Below are 24,931 nucleotides of genomic sequence, written 5' to 3'. Positions count from 1 at the left end.
ATTAATTGACATTAGTAAGAATATCTTACAGTTGCACGGTTACATTTTAAATATGTAAGAAATGTTGTTCACAGAAAACAAGCACAGTTTCAATGAAAAACAAACTTAAAGAAAAAGGACTGATTTGAGACACATCTATTTTCTTGAGGAGGCACTAACCATCAGGGACAGGTCAAAAGAATAGAAGCCAATTTTAAAAGATGCTTTAGATGAATTTGTAAGGAAGAACACTTACAATAGTATGTAAAGTTAAGAAAAAATTACTGACAACTGTAGAGGACAAGTACACACGTGACAGACAGAAAAATACTGGAGTAAATACACTAAAATATTAATAATACTCATTTCTAAATTGTATGGGATTAAGGATGTGCTTTTCTTAGTACTTAATCTGTATTTTATATGCTGTTAATAATAAAAATACATTATTAAAAAAAAATGCACCTTGCTCAGTTCCTGATTAGATCTTGCAGAAGTGGGAAGGGCACGCTGAACAAGGTGTGTTCAGAAACAGTCATAAAGGGAGAAACATTTTAGGAGCCCCTAGAAGTTATGTGAGAAAGGTAATTACGAAACACTCTGTGTAGATCATATTCTAGTTAGAGTCACATTTTATCACAAACCTCATTTTTATTTTATTGCCTCAGTTCACCCCCAAGGAACACAGAAACAGTCCTCGCAGTGCTCACGGTGAGTTCTTGAAAGCTTTGCATTTTCTGTGGCAGAGTTGGAACAATGAATCTCTTCACCATAGACATTCGTGCAGGGAAACTGAGCTCACCCGGAAACAGGGCTGTGCTGTTTGGCTCCAGGCCACTTGCTTCTGGAATGTTTAAACAAGAATTCTGCCACCTCTAAATAGTAAGACATCCTGAATCCCACTGGAGGGTGGTGGGCGGAGCGCAGCAACTTTGAGGGAGCTTAGCTGCTCACGAATGTTAAAGCCAGCGTGTTCTCAGAAATTCATGGAGCATCTAATTCTCTAGTTTTTCACTCACCAGCCCTGCAAGCCTCTCAGTAGAAGGGGTGGTACGTATAAAGTGTCAGTGACAACTTTATCAGAAGTTTATCTGAAGTGTCTGACTCCTCTGTATCCCTTGTAAGTCATCCAGCCTGCCCGGGTCCTGCTGGGTAAGTGTGACTATTTCCCCTCGGCGCCTGCTGGTTCTCTGTTGCTTGGGCTTTGTCTCCTTCTGATACCCTCTCAGAGAACAATACTTTCAGCTCAGGGTTGAGCACAGGGACCTGCTGGTAAACGTTTAACAACTAGTTCTCCAGAAACAAAACCCTGAATGCATAAATATACTTACGTAAGCATTATAAATTGCAATGATACAAAGAATGCATAGCACACAATTACAAAAAATAAAATATACAATACCCTACTATAATTCCATATAGCCAGTTGAGTCTCACAGAATAACTGTCGATTTTTGCCAAATGATCGTATCCATAGCCAACCTATGGTTGCAACTGACAAATGAGTATAGTTCCGACGTGAATGTTGGTTGATATCCTCACTTGCATTTATGAGCAAGACAGTTGTGAAACAACAACGATGTATGTTCAGTGCAACGTCAGAACTTTACCTGGACGTTAATGACATGACCAGTTTCTGTGCTAAACTGGATAATAGCTTCCAAATACTGGGAGAAAATTTCCTCCACTTTCTGTGCTATTTACAGTGTAATGGCTACTGACATGATACTCTTTTCAAGTTAAAGCACATTATTAACTTCACTTCCCCATGACTTTAAGTCTAGAGCTTAGCCTTGAAGCAATAAACAAAACCAAATTAACTCCTGATTTATGGCTTTTTACTGATTTTCGTGGTGTAAATATTCCCATCAGAGCCAATCTCAAGCAACCAACATGTCACTGAATGTGGAGTTAGAAAGAGAGGGTAGTAGTAACAACGTTTAACAGTGACTGTGTTTAACAAACCGTTCTCAGGATTCCTGACGGTTTACCCACGGCTGTCACGAGCCAGTACAAGCTGACTCCAGCGCATCGCTGGTGTGTGCATTGTTTTTCAGAATACAGAACTAGCCCGGCCTCAGGTTGGAGGGTGGTGTAGGCATTGTTGAGTCTAGGGAGGCTAAGTGCTTCACCCAAAGTTATTCAGCTGCTGGGTTCGAGGCACAGACTTTTTGTTCTTCCTTGAATTCATCAAATATTAATGAAGTACCTACTACGTGCCAATCACTATGATTTCCTGTTCAGATAGGTAATCCCCTGGCAAATAAAATAAACACAGCCCTGCCTCACAGAGTGAATGGTCCCAGCTAGTTCTGTCTGCTAGACTCTGCCGAATCCCTTCTCTCCCAGGTCAGCTCATCCTCCCACTCAATGCCTTAGTGTCCGGAATCCAGGGAGGAGATCCCAGCTGTGCCAGGGAGGAACCAGCCTTGCCCCCCATTCCTCCTCTGCCCACAGCGATGCACCACCAAGTCCCATCCATTTCTCCTCCCAGGGCTCTCAAGCCCTCCCAACACTCCACCTCTACCGCCTTGACCCCGGTGCCCACCCTCTTGCTCTCCCACCGAGACTTCTTCAGCTGCCTCCTCACTGGTCTTCCCGCTCCCCCTTCTCCCAGTCCACTCTCCATTTGGTGACCAGGGGGGATTTTTTAAAAAATAAAAACCCTGTTTTTATATCATTTCTCAGCCTAAACCCCTCTAACGGCAGTTAGATTCAACCTGCTGGGGTGTGTTGCTCACTAGCTGGGCAACCTTGGGCAAAGTTACGCAGCGGCTCTGTCTGCTTCCCCACCTGCAGAAAGAGGATCACGTAGTGCCCGTTGGAGAGAGTAGTTTCGAGGACTATAAGAATTAGCAAAGTGAAGTGCTCAGAACGGTACCTCATCATCCTTATCTTCAGGGTAAAGGCCAGGCCCTTACCTAATCCTGACTAGTCTTCCAGCCTCAGCTGTCGACACTCACCCACTGCTCTGTGTTCCAGAACCCAGTCTCTCTCCGCGAGCTTCTCCACACACTCTCCCTTGCCCAAGCACCTCTCACTGCCTGCCACGCCTTCCCTCCACCCAGCTTCACCTTTAACTCAGCTCATCCTTCAGAGCTCTTTCAAGACCACATTTGCAGCAAAGCCTTCCCTTGCCCCGGTCTAGATGGAGGCTTTGTCACATTACTTCAGAGCACATGTCCCATTGCACTCACACACTGATGAATGTATGACAATTGATGTCCTGTCTACACTGTGGACTCCAGGAGAGTGCCCAGTGCCTCATAAATTCCTGGAACAGGGTGGGCTCTCAGGGTATATATAAAATCTCTATAATAAACAGGACTTATCTAAGACCCATCTGAGACACCACTCATCATGAGCAATGTCTCATTCAGCAAAATTCCAGGATGAATTAGAACGTTTGGCTGTAAACCTAGATTTGCCCAAAGGTAATATTTACCAGCAATCCTTTCACCCTCACACCCCCATTACCCCAAATTGCCAAGAACCCTGCTTAGCCTCTGCCTGCTTCCCTCAGCGTGACAGGAAGAGAGCAAGGGTACTATCAAGACTCTGGGGCCTTCCCAAAGTGTGTTACCCTGTAGGATTGCTAGCTGTTGAGCAAGCCTGACTTCCCAAGACCATTCCCCAAGATTTCAGGAGGTAAGTAGTTACCACAACTTACTGGGCACCCACTGGATACAGGGCATCATTGTAGCTACTTCACATACCTTGACTCTGTTCTGCCAGAAAAACTGAACTAGAGAGGGGGTCAGCTTCCCAAAGGAGAGCCTGAAAACCATGGAGAGTCAGCAGTTCTTCCCTTGTGGGTGCCTCAACATGTTTTGTTTATATGTTTCACAGCCTTATCTATCAGAGAAAAATATTAAAGTAAAATGTTACAGTAGGAATTTGCTTTAAAATATCTCAACAACAGAATGGCAGGGGAAATAAATGAAACAAGAGTGGTACTGACAACCGAAGCCGTGTAAGGGACGACAGACACATGGATGGAGGATGAGTAGCCGTTACACTAGACTCTTTTTGGGTATGTGTGAAAATTTCCACAATGAAGGTTTTTAAACAGCCTCGAAATATATGAAGCAAAAATTGTTAGAACTACAGGGATTCATTGACAAATCTACCATTGTGATGGGAACTTACAACATAGGTTTTTATATTATAGATGGACCTAACACTCAAAAGCCTGATTTCATGGACATACATAAAACTTGACACCTAACCACTAGGGCATACGAAATCTTTTGAAACAAAAGTAGAGCATTTATAAAAATTGATCATATAAGCGACTATGAAGCAATCAACAAAGTTCAAAGAATCTGTACCATATAGACTATGTTTCGGAAGCACAATGTACTTAACAATATAAATCAATAATGGAAAAAAACCAAAATTGCCTAAATATTTGAAATTTTGAAATGAATCCTACATAACCCAGAGGTCAAAGAGGAACTGTGTGTTAATAAATCAAAACTTGTGAAATTCCATGAAAACAGTACTTGGAGATGATTTTGTAATCTGAAATGCTTATTTTTACATAAATGCAAAAACTGAAAATTAACAAAATACACGTCTTCAGACATTGGAAAAATAACAACAGAATCTTTTTAAAAAGTCAAGGAGAAGAGAACAGAGAAAGGTAAGAACAGATTTTAATTAATGTAAAAGTCAAATATACCTTCAAGAAATGGAATAACAGCGCTCCCTGTGCCTCTCAGCGCTGCCTGGGCGCAGCTAGCATGCTGCCCTCTGAGCCAAAGCTGCTCCTGAGGCTGGGTGTTACTCTCTGAAGTCATGTCGATTCTCTACCATCATGGATTCACTGACCCAGAGGAAAATTCTATGAGCAGGATGTGCTGGTAATTCTCTTTACCCTCCTCCCCTGTGTCCCAGGAAGCTGACCTCTGGACTGCATCACCCAGCAACCTAGATTCCTGGCATCCTGTTAGGTTTGGTCAATGAGAGGCACTGGCATGAGACTGACAGATTAGAGGAATATATACGCATGAATACTACCATCTGCTCTAACTGTAATAAGACTCTAAATGTGTTAGCCTCACTTGTCCTTAAATACAGGGTGTATCTTCAGTGGGTTGTATGATGCTACATGAAATCAGGGAAACAGGGCTATTACTTAATGGCGCTGCAATCCCTCAATCTCCAAATACAATTGCTGTTCAATGGGATGCCATGCTTCATTAGGGGCTGTACCATGTATGGAGTAAAAGTGAAATCTATAAAGTCAGACACATCTGGGATCAAATACAACTCCTGTTACTTGCTCTGGAATTATGAGCACATACTCAACCCCTCTAAGCTTTGATTACTTCAAAACAGCAATAATAGTAGTAGCCGCCTAGAATGGTTAATTTTATGTGTCAACTTGACCAGATTAAACATTATTTCTGAGTGTGTCTGTGACAGTGTTTCTGCATGAGATTAGCATTTGAATTGATGGACTCAGGAACGTAATTTGCCCCCTCCCCGATGTGAGTGAGTATCATCCAACCCACTGAGGACCTAAAAAGTATGAAAATCAGAGGAGAAAGAATTTACCCCCCTTTTTTCTGCCTCACTGTTTGCTGGCAGAAGGCAGATCATGGGACTTGTCAGCCTCCATAATTACATGAGCCAATTCCTCATAATAAATATATATAAATGTGTGTGTGTGTGTGTGTGTGTGTGTGTGTGTGTGTGTGTTCTGTTGGTTCCTATTGGTTCTATTTCTTTGGAGAGCCTGACTAATACACCACCCCATAAAACTGCTGAGATATCTGAGTAAAGACAGTGCCATCAAGTGCTTATCACAATGTCTAGCACACAGTATGTGCTCAATAGAATGGCTCTATTATTATAGTTGTTGGTAATAAAACTACCATCAACCATATATCCAGGGAGTATCTCAACTAAGAGCCAGAAAAATAACTTATTGTGGGGTTTCTTTGAAGAGAAGAGAAAGAATTATGTATTTGTGATTCAGCAGTAATAAATTATACCAACCATATTCATTGTCCTTCTCATCTCATCCTCTAAATAGACTTTCTTATGACTATTTTATTCCTCTCAGAGGATGAAAATGATCTGAAGAGTATTTTTGATTTGATGATTCTTTGCCAAGTCCCTTATGCTCTCAGAGGAAACAATGCCCTTTAAAATCTAATTAGCAAATAAACAACCCAGTAACCACTGGGAAGCCTTACAGAATGTAAATGCATGTCACTCAGAGGTCTCTTATGATCTCATATTTCAAAAGACAAGGATGCAAAGAATTAATTTTAATAGATATTTCTTCTTTTTTGCTACCAACCTTTTAAAGAGACATCAAAAATGAAGATTTACAAACTGTAAATTCAGTTAATTTTCATATAGATGAACGATGTATTTCACTTAGACAATGTATAAAAAGTTGCTGGCTTCAAATCTTTTTTCAAAATCTCATTAGCATCCTGATTTTTAGAAGTTAAACATTGGGGCAGAAAGGGAGCACTTTTAATTTTAATTTTAATTTTAATTTTAATTTTAATTTTAATTTTAATAAACACTAAATACCCATGATGTCCCAGGCAGCCGTAGGTACTGAAAATTCAAAATTGAGTAAGAATCAGTTCCTGCCTTCTAGGAGTTCATAGTCTTGTGGGAGAGACACATATGTAAAGAGATCCCAAAGATGTGATTAAGTCTAGAGGTCTCCCCTGTCACTATCATAGGATATTTTCACCAGGTTTAACCAAATCAAGAAAGGAGCCCAGTAACTTCCTAAAAGTCTTCAAGAAAGCACTTGTGATTGATGATATCGTAATTGGTGAGTCTGTGTCGGTGGGTGAAGCCTGTTGCTGGATCTCCCCATCCCAAACGTGAGGCTTGAGTGTTGTCTGGGTGGAAAGAAAGCTTATGGCTTTGTACATACTCTTACGTGCTTCTGTGCTCAACTTCCTGGAGTGGACTTGAGTTCCTTGTAATTATATTACAAGTTAGATACTAATCAAATTTGACTTTCTTTATGCCTACAGACTAATTTTCATTGGTGTTTACATAATTCCTTTTTGTCTTATTCCTGGCTGGTTGTCTCTTTTCAGGTAAAGTTCAAAGCATGTTATATTATTTTTTTCTTTCTGAAAGCATATAGGAGCTTCATTTTGCCCACAGTATGACGTTTCAAGATTATTTGGTGATGTTCTTATCCATTGGACCTGACTTTTAGAGCAAATCTCCCCCTATCAATCCAATACTTCAGTTTGGGGAGATTTTCTTGATTGTTTCCCTGCAAAGTCTCTTCCCGCTGTTTTCTCTATTATTTCTTTCTGGGACTCCTATTAGTTGAAAGCTGGTCATGCTGAACCAGTCCTCTAATTTCTTTACTAGTTTTCATTTCTTTATTTTTACTTTTCATTTCTACTTTTATTCAACATTGTATTCCAAGTTTTCTGTTAAGATTTCTGTTTCTACTGTGATGCTTTTAATTTCCAAGAGCTTTGACTAGTTCACTGAATATTAATTCTTATAGATCATCCTGTTCTTGTTTCATGGATGCAGTGTTTTCCCTCCCTCCATCTCCTTCTCCTCCTACTCTCCCTCCCTCTCTCCTGCTCTTTCTCTAATATTCATGACAGTTCAAAATATGTATCCTTCTCCCTTTATAATCTACTTTCTCCAAGTTGCTCTTTACTGCTTTGTTACGTCTCTTTCACATTAGAAGCTTTTTTCAGACGTCCAGTGACTCACTTTAATGCTCCTGTTTGAGACTGGAGCACTAACATGCTTGGAAGGGGCGTGTGTGTGTGTGTGTGTGTGTGTGTGTGTGTGTGCACTTACTTAGGGAGGGAGGGGACTTTGTTGGACATAATATGGCTGAGCTATTTCCTTGAGGAATCCTTGATGTCAATACTGTCAGGTCTTTTCTCTTAGATTGGACTCCAAAAGGGCACCCTTTTGTCATGTGACTGAGCCCCTTCTCCCATCAAGGGACAGAATCCATTTCTCCTTACCTTGAATCTGGGCTGGTTGTGTAATTTGCTTGGACAAGTCAAATGGGTTGGGAGTTACAATATGTCTTCTGGCCCTAGGCCTAAGAGGTATTGCACCTTCTGTTTTTTCTTGAAAGCCAGCCTGTGTAAGCCAGTCTGAGCTTTCCTGATGGAGGCTGTGTGGAGGGAACCCTGGAGGATGTGAACTATAGGGAGAAGAGCTGAGCTGCTTCTGCCAACAACCAGCACCAACTGCAGATGGGTGAGCAAGGCCATCTTGAAAGTTCTCAGCCCCAGCCCAGCGCTCAGCTAGAGGCAACCACATGAATAAGACTGAACAACATATGGAGCAGAAGAAATGCCCATCTCAGCCCATTATACTGACAGACTCATGGTATGTTGATGTTTTAAGCTATTAAGTTTTGAGATGTTTTGTTTTGCAATAGAAAACTAACACAACCAGTCCAACTCCATAGAGAAGGATTTTTCCTTACTGGAAAGAGAAGAACTGGTTGCCAGTATTCTGGGGGCAGAATGGAGGAAGAAGGATGGGAGGGGCCCTTATGCATTTAATATTCATATTCACCTCATCCCCCTTATTTTATCTATCTATTGCTATGCTGCAAAATTAGTGGCTTAAAATAAACAATCATATATTCACTTATGATATTGCAATTTGAGCTAAGCTTAGCAAAGAAAGCTTATGTTGTTCCACGTGACATTAACCTGGGTGGCTCACCCAGCTGAAGGACCCAGGTCCATGATGACGCATTCACATGGCTGGCAATATGATGCTGAGAACTCAGCTGAGTGTTGACAAAGGGTCCAACTCCCTTCCATGTGGCCCTCTCTGTGCAGGTGCTTGGGCTTCCTCACAGCATGGCAGTAGGTTCTCAGAAGGAGACAGTGGACCTGACAGGCCTTCTTAATGTCAGTGCTCGGAAGTCCCAGGACAGCACTTTCTTTGTATCCTATAGGATGAAGCCGTATAGATCCAGCCCAGATTAATGGAATTCACAGGACTAAGCCTCTTGACGGGACCTGCATCATGCCCCTATAGGGAGGGGGGGATTGTTTGGGGCCATTTTTAAGATTATCTTCTAACTTAAATATAAAACAGAAACAGACTCACAGACATAGAATACAAACTTGTGGTTACCAGGAAGGTGGGGGGTGGGAAGGGAAAGAGTGGGAGTTTGAGATTTGTAGATACTGACAGGTATATATAGAATAGATAAACAAGTTTATACTGTATAGCACAGGGAAATAGATACAATTATATAAAAAGGATCAGGATTTCTAATGGCTTCAGACTTCTCAATAGTAACTCTAGAATCTGAGAGACAATGGAGAAATGCCTTCAAAATTTAGAGGGAAAACTATTTCCAATCTAGAGTTCTAGTCCTAGCCATACTATCAAGAACGTGTAAGGGTAAAAGAATGACATTTTTCTACATTCAAGACCTCAAAAATTTTTCCTTGCATGCCTTCTTTCTCAGAAGTCCCCTAGAAGATATGTTCCACCAATAAAGAGAGAAACATGGGATCCAAAGAACAGAGGGTAGAGAACCCCCAAGATGGTGGTGAAGAGATCGCTCAGATGACAGCCCTGTGCCAGGCATAGGGCAACCAGTTCATAGCTGGTCAGAAGACAAAGAGAGATTTCACAAAGATGAAACTGATAGAATGCATTGTTTAGAGGGGAATTAGACAATTGGTGGGGTACTTGATGTTGAATTAATAATCATACATAGAAAACTAAGCAATAACAAATACAATTATTAATTCTAGAGGAAATAAAATGTACAGAAAAGGAAAAGTAATTACAGTATACTATACCGTTTCAGTGTGCATAACATCTACACAGTTGTTACATATGTGTATGCACATATGTGCATGTGATATTTTATCTAGCATTTTCAGCTCTTTGTGATAAAAGAGGTAACAAAGTAGATTAGTACCCCCACAGTACTGGAGCCAGAAGATTTACATTGTCTTCTACGGGCTACAGTGGTTCAAAGTGGGGAAAGTGCTTAGGCTGGAGAGGCTAGGGGAGGATTCCTGGAGATTTTTAAAGTGTTCTGGGATATCTTTGGGGTTAGTGAATATTTCCCCTAATGATAATCTCTCTGTAGCCAGTCATGAAATAATTGAAATATGGCATATGCTGGTCTCATAATTTCTACTACATTACAGAAAACAAATCTGCACATATGTTTTCTGAAGGATCTCTTCTTAGTGTGTCTCTCTTCACTGTATTTTGGATATAGCAAGCTGTGAGCCCCTTTCTTTGTCTTCCTGAGATGATTAAATACTATGCTTATAATATTGAATTAGGGCTAAAACCTAACTGTGCATAGTGCACGATGATCAGAAGTTACGGAAATATTTGCAAGGCCAGCCTGGAGAGCTTGGCTAGCAGAAAAAAGTTGTTCCAAAATGCACGGGGAAGGGGGGAATAAAACATGATGGTAAGAATAAAGAGCAAGGAAGAATGAGTGAAATTAGAGCATAGGTAAAAGCAGGAAATACGGAAATTCTGAGAATATCTAAACGTGAGTGATCATTAGACTCACCTGAGGAGCTTTGAAAAGTACAGATTCCTGGGAACCATATTCTATAATTTAGAGTCAATAGTGTAATTTAGGCCCCCAAAATGTATATTTGTAGAAGGCTCCTCTAGCACATACAAGATCAACCTCATATGGAAACCTGTACTAGATTCAGGTGGAAACTCACAGACATCATCTGGAACAACTGTTTCTCCACTTGTTTTTGGAAAAAATCACAAGACTAGATGACACCATCTTTGGATAAGTAGTCTCATGGAAGACTGTTGATTTGTGAGTTTTATTTTACACACCAGTGTTGAGCTTTGTAGAGGATGAGAAACTCCTTTGTTTGGAATTTTTGTTTTGTTTTGATGGCTATAGAACATGTGAGAAGAGGTATCTCATTCGGACACGTTCCTTTATCGTTAAAAAAATTTATTATGACAACCGTAATGGGTTTCGTTTAAAATATTTTTGCGAGTGGAACACAAAGGGAGGGAAAGCATTCTGGGAGCTGTCCGTGGTGCTGAGCGTGATAACCGGTTCCAGCCTTTGACCTTCCCAGCAAAAAGGAGCTCTCGGTCGGTCCCCAAGTCCCATTTTCCTTTCTTCTCTCACCTCCAGTTTCTTCCCTTTCTCAAAGCGAGCAGTAGCAAGGGTGGTCCTTTATATTTTTGCCCTGGGCGGCAGATGACCTTGTGTGGGACTCCCCACCCCCCACCCTTGCCCGCTCCCTGGGCGGCGACTGCTGGGCGCGGCACCCTTTCCTCCTTAGGCCTCCCTCGGCGGGGCGGGGCAGCGGGGCGGGGACCCCCATCCCCACCCTCCCAGGGGCCGGCTCCCGGAGTTGCCGCGGCGGAGCTCTGCGTGCGCGGTACCCCACCTTCCTCTGCGCCCCCTTCCCACCTCCCCCGCCACCTACTCTTCCCTCTCCTTGGTCCCGCCCAGCGCGCTGGCAGCCCCGATCCCCGGAGCTGGCAAGAGAGAAGGGGCGAAGGAAGCAATACAAAGGGCGGAGCGGAGGGAGGAGGGGACGCCCGGGCTTGCGAAGGCGGCGGCGTCTGGCGCGGGCGGGCGCGGCGCGGGCATGGACGCCGAGTACCCTGCCTTCGAGCCCCCGCTCTGCAGCGAGCTCAAGCATCTGTGCAAGCGGCTCCAGGAGGCATACCGAGAGCTGAAGGAGGACCTCACGCCTTTCAAAGATGACCGCTACTACAGGTAGGGGCGGCGCGGGCTGCATGGCCCCCGGTGGGCCAGGCTGCGGGGAGCCGGGGCGCAGAGCCGGGCTTTGGGCCGCCCCACCCCTGCCGTCCTCGTCCCGGGCCAAGCGACGGTGGGGGGTGGGGAACGCGGCAGGTCCGCTGTTTCTGGCAGCGGCGCTCGCATTCTGGGTGTCAAGGGCAGATCCGGGGAGCTTGGGCGAAGAGCTGTTTTCCATGCCCTAGAAACCTGAGCGAGATTCTCAAATCCTGAGAAAGGAATCCAGGGAGTTTCCTTCTTTCTTTGCTCCTCCCTTTCTCCCTTCCCTTCCTGTCGCAACCACCCCCCCACCTCCACGCATTACCGCCCCCCCATGCCTACCGCCCCCGAGGTCTTCTCTCAGGCCTTGCTGAGTGGGACCTAATCTGAGGGGACATCACTCCCCCTCGAGCATAGCATGGGCAGGGCGGGCCTTGGCCTCTCCTCTAAGATACTCAGGCCTCTGGGCTTCTGTGAAAATCTCCCAGGCTGGGCTGCTGCCGAGGGTTGGGGTCAGATGGCCTCAGGGCTAAGCGGCACCATGGGGAGATGCTGGGGGTAGCTATGAATCAGCACCCCAAGGAGCTGTTGGTTTAGGCTTGTCTTTGTTCATCTCTGTCTCCTTCTCCTGTAGCCAAAGTGAGAGCTGTGGGGCCCTGCACTCCCTTAGCACCCGCACCTTCCTCCCTGTACTTTGCTGTTCTGATGGGAAAATATATCCATTGCAAATGTCTGCACCTACCTGGCCTATTGCAGGGTGATGAAAGGACCCTTCAGGAGTCCTGAGCCTGGAGCCTAGATTGGTTTTGTTACTAACTATCTTTGTGACCCTGAGAAAGTTAATTGCTAACTCTGCACTTCAAGCTCCCTCATCTGTAAAATGGGAAGCTTGAACCAAAATGTCTGTTTAAAGCAAAGGTCCTAGTGATGATTCACTCACTCTGTGCTCAAGGATGGCAAGCATATTACACAGGTATCTTTGAAGTGGTGGTGGTCATTTCTGTGCAGTCCACCCTGGGCTAATAGTAGTATGTGTGTACGTACTCAGAAGAACATGTGTCACACTTGTCATCAGACTTTTTTCAAAAGTTTAATGGCTTCCTTGGGGCTAGTCACCAATATATTGCTGACCAATATATTCATCAGTATCTTGCTGACCAATAATTGCTGACCAATATATTGGTCACTATTATTACTGAGTGAAATATTACTGAGTGAAAATTCCATTTAAAGAGTATAATCTCAAGACCACATGGTGTAGCTTTTAGATGAACCTCACAAACTATGGAATTCAGCCCCCTAGGAGGCTTGACAGTATGGTACAAACAAACACAGATAGTTTCAAATCTTATTTTTGATGTATGTTCTCACTAATTTTTCCCTGCTTTTTTTTCCTCTATATTTTGTTCTCTTGGGAACACTTCTTTGACAAAGGAGCTATTGAATAGCAAAGTGGTCTTAAATCAGGTAGCAGAGAAGAAAACAAAAACTCATCATTGTTTAATCCATAATTAGGTCATCCTTATTCATTCACCTATTTATTCAACCAATAGTTACCGAGCACCTACTTCATTCTAGGTGTTGAGGATACAGGGTCCCTGATGTCATGGGGCTTATAAGCAAGTGATTACATATTGTGATGCATGCTAGGAAGATAATAAACCAAGTGACATGCTAGAGGGATGGGTTGCTACTTCAGAGAAGGTGGTCAAGGAAGGCTCTTAGAAAAGGTGATATTTGAGAGGTGAAGAATGAATTGCCTACTATATAATGATCTGGGGAGGAAAGTTCCAGCAGAGGAAGAAAAAGTGCAAAGCCTGAGGCCATAGTAACACAGCATGTACAAGGGACAGACAGAAGACCAGTGTGTCTGGAGCATAACGGTCAGAGAAATAGGCAAGACCAGTCCTATAGAGCCTTGAAGGCAGGACTAAGGGATATGGATTTCATTAGAGTTCCAATGTGAAGCCTATCAGAGGGTGTAAGTGGGGTGGTGACATGAGCAGTTTGGTTGCCTGCCCTATACAAGTATTTGAATCTTTGCTCCAGGAGCAACTTCATTAGTTGAGTTGGATCTTAAAGACTATGAATTCACTATAGGTGGAAGGGGACCCCTCCTGCCCCATTGGCCTGAGAACAAGTTGACTGCAGAATGTTTTATCATCTTGTGAGTCAGCAGAGCACTTAGGCTGAATCACAAAGATTCTTTTATAGTGAGGAAATGTTTTAGGTCATTGAACTATCTTCCGCTGCTCCATTGAATTTTTATATCAATGGGTTGTACCTTTACAAATCTAGGTGAAATTCTCCTGGGTTTCTAAGTTGGGAAGCTGATGGTTACAGTTCCTGCATCTGTCTAGCTGGAAGATGAACTTGCTACTATAATTTTTGCTCCTGCTTTTCTCACCATCTTCATTTCCTCATTAGTGATTTATGACTAAAAATCACCAGCTCATTTTTCCCTGGAGGACCAGGGATTTGCCTCATGTAGTTGACAGTTTCCTCATAACATGGTATAGAAAGGAGACAGCTGCTAATGCTCTATTTTCAAAAGATGGCTAGGTGGCATGGCTATTTGCATATTAGCTACATAATTTGGCATCACTGAAAAATGGCAGCTGTGTAATCAAAGGACTCACAGTCATTTTCATGAAATGAGAGATGACAGTTGTACTGCCTGCGAGGAAAGGGGGTGCCACGCGTGCAAGTGGAAAAACTGGAGGTTGGGCATCTGAAATCCCAACTCTTCACTTCACTAACTCCCTGGCCTTGGGGAAATCATCGAATTTCACTGGTGATCAGTTTTCACATCAGAAAAATGAGACAAGGGTGTTGTGAGGCTCAGGTGCTTTATGAAGATAACACTAAAGATGGCTTTCCAAAACCAATAACAGAAGTACCAAAGCAACCGGCCTAAGCAATAAGGTAACAGACTGAGTTGCTGATCCAGCAGCTTAATGACATCACTAAGTCCTTTCTTTTTCACTGGATAGCAATTGGCTGCAATTGGCCACTAATAACCATTTGGGCTATTGCTTCTCATTCATATTCATGGGGAGAACTGGGTGGCTTTCTAAAGCTCTCTAAAAGAGAAGGAACGACTTGAAGTCCACAGCAAAACTCCTTGAATCTCCTCTATAACCCCACCAAATGGTGTCAATGAAGAAGACAGACATGTTAACAAGGACATGAAACTTCCCCACACTGCAGATGGAGAGTAAATTAGTACAATCACCATGGAAAATATTTGCAGTAACTACTAACATTGAACATACACATCCCCTTTGGCCCAGCCACTCCTCTTAGGTATGTCTGTACACATGTCTTGTCAACAGACATGCACTAAAATGTTCATAGCAGCCCAACTTGTAATAGTCCTAACTGGAAGGCAGCCAAATATTCATCAACAGTAGAATGGATAAATTTGGCTTCTTCCGTAATGGAATATGATACAATAATAAAAGTGAACGGCTTACAACTACACACATCAATAAGGATGAGTCTCACACACACAATGTGCAAGCAAAAGAGGCTGAGTACAAAGAATACACACAGTTTGATTCCACTTATATAAAGAAATTTGAAACAGGCAGAATGACTACGCTGTTGGAAGTCAGGGTAGTGGTTCCCCTTGAGGGGACAATGACTAGAAAGGGGCAATGACTGGAAAGCCGGCATGTTGGCTCCCATGTTGTTTGTTTCTTCACTTATTTCATAAGGGGGGCAGGACCTGCTCTGGTCATACCATGACTTCTAAGAACTCCTGCTTTTTGTTTTGGTTTTGGGACAGTGTCTTGATGCCAGCTCAGCTTTCTGGGTGCTTGTTACACAGGTCAACTCAAGCTGTACACATGACACATGTACTTTTCTGTATGTGTGGTATGCCTTATTAGACAGCTTTAAGGAACACCAGCTACTGTGCCTCTGACTAGATGGAGGCCACTTGTCCTTTCTAGAGCACAAGCTGGCAAAAGGATGGAATTAGACTCAGGCAAATCAGAGTGCCTCAGGAGCTGAGGGTGGAGCCAGTTTGCCGAAGACACAGGTCTTCAAGGGAGGAGGGGTAATTAGCTGAACCAAACTGGGGTTCTGTTAGGAAGAAGATATAAGGAATGGATGTTGGATAGGCAGTCAACTATGTCCATGGCATACATGAAAAAGAGCTAAAGAAACATGAAAGACAAGAGATACGTTCATTTAGAGCTCAGCTCTTGGAAAATATGTGGCTGGCCATTTTTCTGATCCATTTTTTTTTCTCAGGTTATTAATTTATCTTTGTGAAATATAGGAGCAATCAAGTTGGGCTTGAATTTTCTTGGCCAGTGAAGTGATCGCAGGGGTGTCCTCACCCAAGAGTCTTCTAGAAGCAACATTTCATCACCTTGGTGAATTTGTCACCTTGGTTAATTCGTCAGGGCTCTGCAGCTGGCCCTCATTCTTGCTGGCTTCTTTTAACCAACTCATTGAGAGAAGAACTAGTTTTCAGTGAGGCCTTCACATTAACCAAGTTCTGGACTGCTGTACAGAATCCAGATGCCAGTTTATTTAGTTAGCTAATGCAGACCCATGAGAACACAGGCAATGGTGGGCCTGGTATCAGAGCCAGGTGAATTAGTTAGATCAGAGACTCTCAATGCTGGCTGCACATCAGAATCACCTTGGGGAGATTTTGAAAATTGAGATGCCCAGGCTCCACCCTCAAGGATTCTGATTTAACTGGTCTAGGCTGCTTCTCAGCCAGGATGCAGAACCCATGGGTGTGAGGGGACTGTTGATGAGCGTCAGGCTGAGAGAGCCTGGTGCCGGCATCTCTTCAAAGTTTGAAGTATTAGGTCAAGGTTCCCTCTCCCCTACACAAAGCTGAGTGGCTTAAATACATAAATATGTAAAGTGCCCAGCAGAAAACAAACAAACAAACAAAAAACAAAGCTGAGAGGCTGCCGTCAACAGTCACCTTGGCTGATTCTCCATTTACCAGGCGCCCAGGCTGACCATCCTTCCTCTTGGGATTAATACCTCTGGTCAGGTTGCTGTCAGGTTTAAACCATTTCTTCTATTTAAGGCAAATCTGCATATCTTTATCCTGTCCCATCTGTCCTGATTTTAATGTTAATGTTTCAGCAGGCTGACTTTCTCCTTGTTTTCAAGTTCCTGGAGACAACTCTGTGACTTCTGAGCACTGATGTCTCTGTCTTTTCTTTTTTGGTGGGAGGAAGTTATAAATATCCCTGATGAGGTTGTGAGTTTTAGAACTAGCTTCTCTGTCTCTATTATTTCAAAGGTAAAAAAATAATTTCATTACGCTCACTTGCTTGAGAACTTGGAATTTGGCACAAATCTGGCTCAGTGAGGGAGGCGGTGGTGTTGTGTTCCATCTGGGACAAGATGCAGGCACCAGGTGGGCCATGGGTCAAGGACCCAAGCAAGCACAGATATGAGAGGCCAGAGGTGGACGCTGGGGCAGGTCAGCTACCCCCAGGCTCACCCCTACGGCTCCATGCAACTTCCCCAGGCAGCACCCCTCCCCCATGACTCCTGATGGCTCTCCTCTCCCTGCTCTGGGATCTTCCTCCATCAGTGATCCCCTCTTGTTCTCAGGTCATCTTCCCCTCCACTCTTGACTCCTTCCAATCTGCTTAAACAGACTTCCCTCAGCCCATCCTCCTTTGGGAGCAACCAGGCTATCTTCTTCCACATCTGTTGGTCTGGCTTCTCCCCCTGCCCCCCGCCCATGTTGTTATATAAATGTGTTAAAGGTTAAAGGTGGTCTCGGCATGTTGGCTCCTGTGTTGTTTGTTTCTTCACTTATTTCATAAGGGGGGCAGGACCTGCTCCTGGTCATACCATGCCTTCTAAGAATTCCTGCTTTTTGTTTTGGCTTTGGAACAGTATCTTGATGCCAGCTCAGCTTCAGGGACATTTGGGGGTGTTCTCAATAAGTGAAAAAAAGGTAAAATATACCAAAACATATGGGGTACAGCTAAAATAGTGCCTAGAGGGAAATTAATAATTGTAAATGCCTGCCTTAAACAAGATGATCTCATCAATACTTAAGCTTCCACCTTAAAGCACTAAGGAAAAAAAGAGCCAGCTAAACCCAAAGCAAGCAGAAGAAAAGAAATAATAGAGATCATGGTGAAAATTAATGAAATAAAAATATAAAAACAATGGGAAAAATAAGTAAAACTAAACATTGGTTCTATGGAAAGATCAACTAGTTTTATAAACCTTTAGCTTGACTTATAAAAAAAGATTCAAATTACAAAATTCAGGAATAAAAGAGGAGACATTAGTATTGCCCTTACAGAAATGAAAAAGGATTGCAAGGGAATGCTATGAACAACTATGTGTCAACAAATTAGACATCTGATTATATGGACAAATTCCTAGAAAGACACAAACTACTGAAACTTACTCAAGAAGAAGTGGAAAATCTGAAAAAGACTCGTAATAAGAAAAGAAATTGAACTAGTAATCAAAAAGCTACCTACAAACAAAAGCTCAGAGCCAGATGGCTTCACTACCAAATTTTTAAATGATTAGTATCTGTTCTTCATGAACTCTTCCAAAAATTAGAAGGGGAGAAAGTAATTCCCAACTCATTCTATGAGACAATATTACCCTGACACCAAATCAAAGACATCATAGGAAAACTACAGATCAATATCTCTAGTGGATAGAGACACAACATTCCAAAAAAAAAAAAGAAAAAAAAAGAGAAGGGGAAGGAGAAGGAGAAAAAAATCTCCCAAACCAAAAAACTAGCAAACTGGATCCAGCAATAGGATTATTGGGGGAAAAAAAAGACTATTCACCACTACCAAGTGGGATTTAACCCAGGAATTCAAGATTGTTTTAACATTAAAAAATCAGTTCATATATAATACATTATATTGATAGAATAAAGGGTGAAAATCATATGAGCATCTCAATAGACGCAGAAAAAGCATTTGACAAAATTCAATACCCATTCATGATAAAAGCATCAAATTTGTAACAGAAGGGAACATCTTCAACCTGATAAGGGGCATCTGTGAAAAACCCACAGCTAACATACTTAGTGGGGGAAGACTGAATACTTTCTCCCTAACATCAGGACGTCCACTCTTGCCACGTCTATTTAACATTGTACTGGAGGTGCTAGCCAAGGAAGTTAGGCAAGAAAATTAAGATTGAAAAGGAAGAAGTAAATTTGCGGATGACATGATTTTGTGTATAGAAAATCCTAAGGAATCCACTAAATAACTATTAGAATAATGCAAATGAAAACCATAATGACATACCGCTTCACACCCACCCAAATAAAAGTGACAGATAATAAAAAACATCGTTGAGGACGTCGAGAAATTGGAATCTTCATCTCCTGTTGGCAGGAATGTAAGATGGTGCATCTGTTTTGTACAACAGTCTGGCAGTCCCTCAAAGATTAAACATCGAGTTGCTATATGACCCAGCAATTCCACTCCTAAGTATATACCCCAAATAAATGGAAACTTGTCTACACAAAAATTTGTACATGAAGGTTTGTAATAGCATTGATAATAATCAAAGAGTAGGAACAACCCAAATGTCTATCAACTGATGGATGGTTGAACAAATGTGGTATATCCATACAATGGAGTATTTACAGCCATAAAAAGCAAAGCACTGATACATGCTACAACATGGATGAGGTTAGAAAACTATGTTTAATGAAAGAAGCCACTCTCCCAAATCTGCATATTGTATGATTCCACTTATATGAAATATCCAGAAGACACAAATCCATGGAGACAGAAAATAGATGAGTGACTGCCAGGGTCTAGGAAGAGGGGATACAAAGAGATACTGCTAATGGGTAGTTTCTTTTGGGGTGTGATGAAAATGTTGTAAAATTAAATAGTAACACAGCTTTGTGAATGTAATAACAAACACTGAATTGTACATCTTAAAATAGTGAATTTTATGATGTATGAATTACAGAGCTGTTACTTAAACAATAAAGAACAAGAATAAGAGTAAAGAGAAGGGCTTTTCATGTACTCTAAGGCCGTGACAATAAACACATATGGTTTTGGTCAAAAATAAACACATAGGCAAACAAAAGTAGAGTCTAGACATTGACCCATGTATACATGAGTGTAATATTCAATTAAGGTAGCATCACGTATCAATGATGAAAGGGAGGATTGTTTTGGATGGTGCTGGGAAATCTTGCCCAAAACATGGAGAAAAATGAAACTCAATCCCTACCTCACACCTGTGCAAAGGCGGAGTCAAGGAGAAAGCCCTGAATGGGAAAAGTAGCGCTCTGAAGTAAATGGAGGAAAAGGTGGGAGACTGTCTTTGACACCTCCAGGGAGGAAGATACTTCTTAAAACTATGAAGTCACAATTCACATGGCAAAGGGAGTGGTGGGTCTGATCATACCACAATTGGGAATTTTTGTTCCGCTTAGGACCCTATGAGACAAAGTTTTAAAACAGTGAACTGGAAAATACAAGGTGTTTTCAAGATCGATTCTTTATAAAGAAACACTATGTAGAATATATGAAGAAATCCTATACCACCACCGCCACCACTTCCCTTGGCAAAATATCCCCAAGTGGGCAAAGCATCAGGATTAGGAAATGCAAAAGGCATATGAAGAGATGCTCCAACTCAGGACACAGGGAAATGCCACTTAAGAAATTAAAACTAAGAAGTGGGATGGACAGTCAGTCTGGTAAATACAGCACTGGAAGCTCTGCTTTTAAGCATCACCAGGATCCTGGTTGACACCTGATGCACGAAGGCCCAGGGGCTGTGTCCCAGCAAGGGGCTGACGCCACCCCGCCAAGCCCAGTCTCTCCCTGGCCAGCCATGGGCGACGTCTCCCACCATCACATCACGGCCACTTTGTTCCTCTCCCCGTCACGCTCTACACCTTCGTTATGGATTTCCAAACACGTAAGGGTACCTCCTTAGCTGCAGGGTTAAGCCCCCCTTGCTTTAATATTGGAAGAATGATTCCTTTCCACAGAGCACAGGTTTCCCTCAGGTGCTTGAGTGCAACCCCAGGAGGCCTAAGAGAGGGGCAGCTTGCTGGCGGTGTGAGGGCTCATCCCCGTGCTGTGCATGTCTACACGTCCTGCCCCCTGCTTCTCGCTTTCTTAGCTGGGACTTCTCTGCTGAACAGCTGTCTGCTCTGTCCCCGTCACTGAGGTACGATGAAGGTGTGATTAGGCCCCGGGGGAACGGTAGCCTTGTTGGACGCACAACACCCACCAGTCCCGTCTCACCACGCTTTGTTCATTCATCATTTGGTGTTTCCAGGTGGCACAACTCTGTGCCTGAGGGACGTCCAAAATGCCTTGAATGGGCTGCCCATGCTTGTGGAGGTGCTATATGCTTGTCAGGGCTCTTCCTGGTGGCTCCCCCAGGCCTAATGGTTTTTATGTAGGTCTTAATGTAAACAGAGCTGTGGCCCATGCAGCAGAGTTGTTTGGTTCTTTTTTCTTCACTGCTACGTCTCATTCTGAACCAAGAAGAAAAGATAAAGCCACTCATTTCCCAAAGAGCAGAGCAGGTGTAAGCACCCCATCTGTTCTCTGGGCCCCGGAGTAACAGGGCTGCAGCGATGACCCAGCTTTGCAGCAGAAAAGCACCCCTCGCCCGGTGAGAACAGGCCTCCGAGCTGGGGCAGGACACCCCAAACCTGAAGCCTCGTCCCCGAAATGTGAAAGCTGGGGCTCTGGGTTAGTGTCCAGGGCCATCATGACAAAGCGCCACAAGCTGGGGGCCTTAAACTACAGACATTTTATTGTCTCACAGTTCTGGAGGCCATAATTCTGAGATCATGATATTGGGGGGTTGTTTCCTCTGCAGGCTGTGAAGGAGGACCTGTCCAGGCCTCTGTCCCAGCTTCTGGTGGCCTCACATGTCCCTTGGCTCATAGGTGGCTGTCTGCCTTCTATGCATGTCTGTCTCTGCATCCATGTTTCCCTTTGTTATAAGGACACCAGTCGGATTGGATCAGGGCCCACTCTTGACCTCATCTTAACTTGATCATCTGCAAAAACGCTATTTCCAAAAGACTATGTTCACGGGCACTGGGGGTTAGGACTTCAACATCTTTGGGGGAGCACGATTGCCAGAGGGCTATGGATTTAGGTTCCTCTCTGAGAATACTTTCTAAACTAGCAGCAGAATGTTTGATGAAGAGTCAGGAGGACTGAGTCCTGACGCGGAGCCATTGCTACCATCTTGGAAGTTAGGTCTGTGCATCTTGCGGAATGATCTCAGGCCCCTCCTGGCTCTAAAGCCAAGACAGCTGTGGGTCTGACGCAGGTGGCCAGTGACCGTCTCCCCAGCAAAGCTATCCATGATCTGTTCTGTGTTACCTGAGCTGCCTGGGGTTTATCCTGTTCAGGTTGGGAAAGGTGTGTGTGTGTGGTGTGTGTTTATGGTGTGTGGTATGTGCACAGGGCAAAGGAGGATGTGGGACGCGGGCAGAGGACACAGGCTCTGGCCCGGCCTTCCAGCAGAGGAGGAAGCCAGCTCGCTCAGGGGCTGTTGGGTTAAAGGTAGGATGACCAAATCGTCTTGGCTTTAGCACCGAAAGTCCAGTGTCCTGGGTGATGCCTTAGTCCCAGCAAAATTGAGCCAACTGGTCACCCTAGAGGTGAGAAACGGCCTGGAAGTGACCAGTCCACAGGGAGTGACTCCAAGTGGAGCTGAAGGAGGCAGGGCTGGAGGCTCCGTAGATGCGCTGTCCTCTGGGAGTCGCCTGTGTGTGAGCTGGGGTCACCGCGGGGTGGTGGGCAGAGGTGACAGGGGCACACACCCCCTTGTACCTCTCCACTCTGGAATGGTTTTCCCTCCTCGTTAGGCTCTCTCATCCTCTTGGCCTTCTTTTTGCCTCAGCCCTCGCCCAGCCTCCCCATTCAATAGAGACAGCATGGCATCCTAGCCTTTGGGCCGTGGTTCTCGAAGGAGAATCCCCACAGGGCAAAACCCCTCGAGGCCCTTTCTTTAACAACAACTCTTTTGGAGCACTTCCTTTCTGATCCTGAAACAAAATTCCTTGATACCATCTTATCTGCTCCGTAACTTAAGAAAAAATAACTACCCTAAATGGAATCTAATGAAAATAGCCCGAGAATGCTCCGGCAGTTCTCTCAAAGGAAATGCATCAGGAGGTGGGATTTTCAGAAGCTGCTGCTTCAGGCCCCTCCCAGCTCCTCCCAGGATGGGTGGGTGCCTGGCGGCCCCTCTCAGGGCCTCTCTCTGCAGGTCCTCCTGCCCCCACTCCGGGGTTGCTCAGCCCAGACTGCAGGGCACTGCTTCCTGTCTTTTCTATACCAGCCTCCCTGCCTCTTCCTGCCCTGCTCCGTATTTACTTGAGTTGTGTAGTTTAGGTCACACCTAGGAAATCAGGATAAACCCCCTTGCCAAAGCCAAAGCAGAGGATTTCTGTAGCCCGGTGACCCCTGACCTGCAGCTGGACAAGGACAGCCCCATCGTGGGTCCGAGACTGACCCACGCGGCATTTACCCTAACTTGCAATTAATGGCAAATTGTGGACCTTATTTGAGCAGCTTGGTCTGTTGTGTGGGGCGCGGCTTGGGTGGAGGGTGGTTCCCTCTGGAAGCCAAGCTCTGAAAGTGAGAGGTGAGCCATGCACCCCCAGCACGTGCTGCACACGGATGTGGGGAGTGTGGGCGGGTGGAGCCTGGCCTGCTCGCTCTGTCCCCGAGGCAATGAGGCAACCTGGGAACAACATTGCTCAACCCGGGCCAGCTGTGCCCTTTCAGTCCTTCAGACACCCACGTGGCTGGGGGAGTGCCCTGTAGCTGTATCTGCTGGCGGTGCAGCACACCAACAAAGTCACGCTGATGTCTAACCACCAAGCCTGTGAGGACTGGAAGACAGGGCTATGTTTCTATGTGCAGATTGGTTTCCCCTGGTTGATCCATCCAGCATGATGGTGGATCTAGTGTAACTCGATGCCTTGAGTGAAGAGAGCCCTCAACTTTGGATTCAGGCCAACAAAGATTACTTAACAGTCAACTTGGAGAGGGCAGGCATGCCTACTGCCCAGCAGTGAATGATTCAGGCGCCCAGGACTGGGCATCCTCCCAACAGCGGGCAGGCCTCAGCTCCTTCCTGCAGGGCTACAGGCAAAATCAAACACCATTCCTTCCGGCCGCAGTAAGAATAATAACTTTACTGTAGTTCTCTTTGTTGAGAGCAATGTCAAGGACACTCAGAGACATTAATGGTTACTCTATTGAGATACGGCATTAAAGCATTTAATATTGTTGGTTGCAAGTATTAATTTCAGCCAAAAAGAGGGAATTTATTACAAAGATACAGAGGTAATTCACGGAAACAAAGAGCAAAAATGAAACTGGATCTCAGGAAGGAGCTGGAACTGATTCTGCATAGATTCCATTTTCTTAATCTCTCTTCCCAGTGCCCCAAACCACTGGTTATCAACTTTGCTGCACTTTGGAATCCTTTAGAGAGCCTTAAAAATGACTGATGCCTACAGCGCCCTACTTCAGATTCTGATTTAATTGGTTTGGGGTTCAGCCTTGGCACTGCAACTTTTTAAAGCTCCCCCCCAAGTGATTTTGACTTCAGCAAATTTTGAGACCCATTGTCTTAAATTAATTTGTTCCTCTGTCCCTTTGTCTCAGCTGCCTGGGAGCCCCTAGTCTGATCAATACCAAAATAGTCTGTGCTCACATTGCTCATTTGCAGGAGGAAACCACATCAGGCAGGCATTAAAGGAAGTCACTGTTAGTATGAGATCACGGGCCTTAGCTGGGGCCTCAACAAAGCCCCCAGATCCTGCTAGGTTTCCCAGGCTGCTCATTTCCCTAGTCTTTGCAGCAATGATTTGAAACCGTGTCCATCTCTTTGTACTGAATGTGGTTGACAGGTCCCCCAGATCGGTGAGCCCTGCCCCAAAGCCACCATCCCACCCCAACTGTGGCCCCTGGACTTGCTTCCCCACCTGAGCTGTCCTGTGAAGGTTCACAGAGTTCCCTACCCCGCTCTCTCTGCCCCCTAGACTAAGGAGCCCCGGGACTGGCAAGGGAGGCTCCACTGACTGGACAGGTGCCCCCACGCTCTGGCTCCCGGTGGCTGCTTGCAGGGCCCAGAACATAACCTGGATGTGTAGGTCAGACTCTGGCCTGTGGGAGACAGATGGCAGGACAGAGC

The 24,931-nt window shown here is 44.4% G+C and overlaps 1 protein-coding gene across 1 annotated transcript in view; it reads left to right on the top strand.

The window, feature by feature from the left end:
• Window positions 1-11,565: 11,565 nt before the first annotated feature.
• TMEM181 (transmembrane protein 181) overlaps window positions 11,566-24,931 on the top strand; it is a 70,283-nt gene continuing 56,917 nt past the window's right edge. The window contains exon 1 of the mRNA XM_031456616.2: window positions 11,566-11,719. Coding sequence (XP_031312476.1) covers window positions 11,589-11,719 — 131 coding nt within the window. The 5' untranslated portion in view covers window positions 11,566-11,588. The remainder of the gene's footprint in view (window positions 11,720-24,931) is intronic.

This window comes from Camelus dromedarius, chromosome 6, assembly GCF_036321535.1.
Source record: "Camelus dromedarius isolate mCamDro1 chromosome 6, mCamDro1.pat, whole genome shotgun sequence".
In the NCBI taxonomy this organism is placed as follows: Eukaryota; Metazoa; Chordata; class Mammalia; order Artiodactyla; family Camelidae; genus Camelus; species Camelus dromedarius.
This window is presented reverse-complemented; position numbering and strand designations above follow the sequence as displayed.